The sequence below is a fragment of the Sinocyclocheilus anshuiensis genome, unplaced genomic scaffold (genome assembly GCF_001515605.1).
Source record: "Sinocyclocheilus anshuiensis isolate Anshui unplaced genomic scaffold, SAMN03320099.WGS_v1.1 scaffold311, whole genome shotgun sequence".
NCBI lineage: Eukaryota > Metazoa > Chordata > Actinopteri > Cypriniformes > Cyprinidae > Sinocyclocheilus > Sinocyclocheilus anshuiensis.
The window spans coordinates 1,028,808-1,032,489 of record NW_015549606.1 but is presented as its reverse complement, the minus strand read 5'-3'; the positions used below and the strand labels follow the sequence as shown (position 1 = coordinate 1,032,489).

At 37.7% G+C, this 3,682-nt stretch overlaps 1 protein-coding gene across 1 annotated transcript; it reads left to right on the top strand.

Annotated features, from left to right (window-relative positions):
- The first annotated feature begins 383 nt into the window (after nucleotides 1-383).
- LOC107659043 (putative claudin-24) lies at nucleotides 384-1,503 on the top strand. The gene has a single exon (XM_016447842.1). The coding sequence runs from the start codon at nucleotides 607-609 to the stop codon at nucleotides 1,270-1,272; it is 666 nt and encodes a 221-aa protein (XP_016303328.1). The 5' UTR covers nucleotides 384-606; the 3' UTR covers nucleotides 1,273-1,503.
- The last annotated feature ends 2,179 nt before the right edge of the window (nucleotides 1,504-3,682 follow it).

The following is a 3,682-nucleotide window of genomic DNA, read 5'->3' as shown; positions in this document are numbered from 1 at the left end:
CTCACCCATTAGTTCCTTGAAAAAAAACTACCAAAAAAAAAACTCAATAAACAGTGAAAATGTTTCTTTCTCTTTTCCCCATGGCACCCCCTTGGCAAGTGCTGTTGCTGATAGCAGGGAAACCAAATGAAAAGATACAAACAAACTGTAATGACGTAGTAAAATCATCAGTTTGTCCCTTGAAAATGACAACAATCAAAATTTAATAGCATCCTGTCTACAGTTTAATGGCGTCCCGTGTGGCCTTTGGTCTCCTCCTGAGACCAGGGTCTGAATAATAAGAATCTCTCTCTCTCTCTTTCTCTTGCTCTCTTTCTCTCTCTAAAAAGGATCCTAGAGGGCAGGGCCTAAAGTTTGAGTGCCCTCTCTCCCCATGTGCACATTTCCTCTACCTCTTATGCTCAGATGATGAGTGCCTCTTACTGAAGACCAACGGACTGTGAGGAACCTGCAAGCAGAATTCTACAGTATCTGGATCCAAGGTGCTACCTTTGTTCTTCTCGCTCTCTCCTCCATTCCTCTCTCATTCCTTCTCATCGAGAGGAGGTGCCAGCCAAACCTGAGGGCCGTCGGACCCCGAGAGGGACACGGTAGTGAGAGGTAACCATGACAAACCCATGCACGGTGTTTCTGGAACTGCTTGGGATGCTGATCGGGATGGGTGGCTGGTTTTGTTCGTTGGCGGCCACCATCATGCCTCAATGGTTGTCACTTTCTACTGAACTAATGGGCATGGAGAGCTACGAACAAGGGCTTTGGGAGGCTTGCGTGATCCAGGAGGTTGCTGGCACGGAGTGTCGCCCCTATGATACTATCCTAGGCCTCGAACCCAAGTTTATGCTGGCCCGTGTTCTGATGTGCGTTTCGGATGCCACATGTCTTCTCGGACTTCTCCTCGCCATCCCTGCCATGAGTCAGATCAACTGCTGTAAGAGTGAGGAGGGATGGAGGACCAAGCGAGGTTTGAAGATCACGGCTGGTGTGTTTGTATGCATCGCTGGATTGTTTGTGCTCTTTCCCATCTCCTACGTCGCTCACGATATTGTTATTAAGTTCTTTGATGAGACCATACCTCACGTGGTGCCACGTTCAGAGTTTGGGGACGCGCTGTTCATCGGCTGGGCTGCAGGACTTCTTGACATTGTGGCAGCTGTGTTGTTTTTCGCCTCTTGCTCTGACTCAAGAGACAGTGAACCACATCTGGTGCATCACTATCAAAGGCAGGAGATCAGAACTATTGATGGTTCGAGAAAACGCACTGAGTATGTTTGAGGGACATTTGTTGTGTAATGCCTATTAGTGTTGATGGAGCAGGAAAAAAACTTTTGGATAATATCTTCTGGAAAATGTTTATACTTACATTCAGTGTATCCATCAATCAAACTCTTGAAACAGGTAAAGCATATGGTATTATGCATAACAGGTATTATGATGCATTTATCCTTTAAAGTGCCCCAATTATGGATTTTTGAAAATTATCTTTCATGCAGTGTGTAACACAGCTCTAAGTGAATGAAAACATCCTGCAAAGTATTCAATCTTAAAGTTATTGTCTCTCAAAAGAAATAGTCGACTCTGAATCATTGAAAGGAGTCGTTTTTAAAACAAATCCCAAGCCGTTTTGTGTTGACGTCAACATGAAACATTAGCATATTGCCCGCCCACTTGTTGGTCTTTTCGCGTTGGTCTGAATGAAAATGCAAATTCATTCTTTGCCACTAGGTGCCGCTTTTGGAGCGGTAAAAATAGCGGTTTCCCCGGTAACGCTGTACACAAAGCAGCACTGAGCTCACAAACCCTGCTTTATCAGGCATTACAGGCATGATGAAATGGAAATGAGACCAATCGGACCAATCACCGCAGATTAGCGTCAGGCAAAGGAGGGGTTTGGAAAAATGAATAGTTGAGTGAATCGTTTGGGAGTCCTTGAGCAAGTAAGGTAAAAAATAAATGCATATTATAAGACAATGAAAGTGTTTTTTGACCTTGCATGCATGTCAACCTGTTGTTGGGGACTCCGAAAACCAAAATATGAACCTTTCATTACCCATAATAGGGGCACTTTATTACTAATATCTGAGTAGTGTATTTGATTATTTGTATTATCAGTAATCTATTAATATTGAAAAGTTGCCAATACGTTTTCAGTTGCTTTAATAGAGATGTAGTGATTGAAAAAAAAAGACAACAGTACATTTTTTTCTTGGCATTTTGTGGAATTTTGATCACAGATTTTGTATGCTTTAATATACGTATTATATAACTAGAAAAGCATAAAGGTAAGATTTTGGTCTTCTTTATTTTGTGTGCATTTGTACACTGTACATCTAGTGCTCAATGCCACCTGCAAAAGTACTTCTCAATATGAAGGATGTATCCTGGCAAGTCTCCATATCTCGGCTGGTATGTCATCAGGCCACAAATGATTTTAAAGAGGAAGACATTATGTTTTCTTTTGTTTTGTTGTAAATGTATCACATAATGCTAAACTATGCATAGTGTTAACCACTGGAAGATTGCAGATGCTTGTCATTACATGTACTGCATTAATAGAAAGTCAGGTAATATAAAGATTTTAATACAAAGTATTCTTCAAACTATAATTATAATATGTGTCTCATACTAGCGTTTAAATTCTGAGCAGGACAGTAAAACTGAAGCCTCGGACGGCTGAAGGACTTACTAGGATGCAGCCTTCCGTTTGAGAAACAGCCATTCTTTGGAGATCTTTGTTTGTAAACAGCACCTGGAAATCAGCTGGTACTAATCCAGAATACTGTCTAATTTAGTAAGAAATAAAAGATGCTTATTTACCCATATTTTATTATGCACTATATGGAGAAATTGTATCATTTACAGTGAAAAACATTGAGTAATATCATAGTTTTTTTTTTTTTTTTTACTTTTAAGCAATGATTACTTTGAAATGTATTCTTATTTGAGATAGTTTATTATTGTACTTTATTTTACTAGTGTTACAGTTGTCAGGCTATAAGTCTATAATAATACAGCTACACTACCAGTCAAAACAGTAAGATTTTTAATGTTTTTAAAGAATTCTCTTCTGCTTACCAAGCCTGCATTTATTTGACCCAAAATACAACAAAAGCAGTAATATTGTGAATTTTTTTTACTATTTAAAATAGCTGCTTTCTATTTGAATATATTTTAAAATGTAATTTATTCCTGTGATTTCTACATTTTCAGCATCATTACTCCAGTCTTCAGTGTGACATGATCCTTCAGAAATCATTCTAATATGCTGATTTGCTGTTCAAGAAACATTTATTATTATTATTATTATTATTACCAATATTTAAAACAGTTGAGTACATCTTCTCAGGATTCTTTGAGGAATAGAAAGATCCAAAATTCCAAAGATCAGCATTTATCTGAAATAAAAAGCTTTTGTAACATAATGCACTATACCATTCAAAAGCTTGGAGTCAGTAATTAATACTTTTATTTAGCAATGATGCTTTAAATTGATCAAAAGTGATGGTAAAGACATTTATAATGTCACAAAAGATTTCCATGTCAGATAAATGCTGTTCTTCTGAACTTTCTATTCATCAAAGAAACCTGACAAAAAATTCTACTCAGCTGTTTTCAACATAATAATAATAATAATAAAAGTTTTTTTTAGTAACAAATCAGAATATCAGAATGATTTATGAACGAT

What these genes read in the sequence shown, in the direction of transcription:
- LOC107659043 (XM_016447842.1), top strand. Translation starts at nt 607, where the DNA reads ATGACAAACCCATGCACGGTGTTTCTGGAACTGCTTGGGATGCTGATC.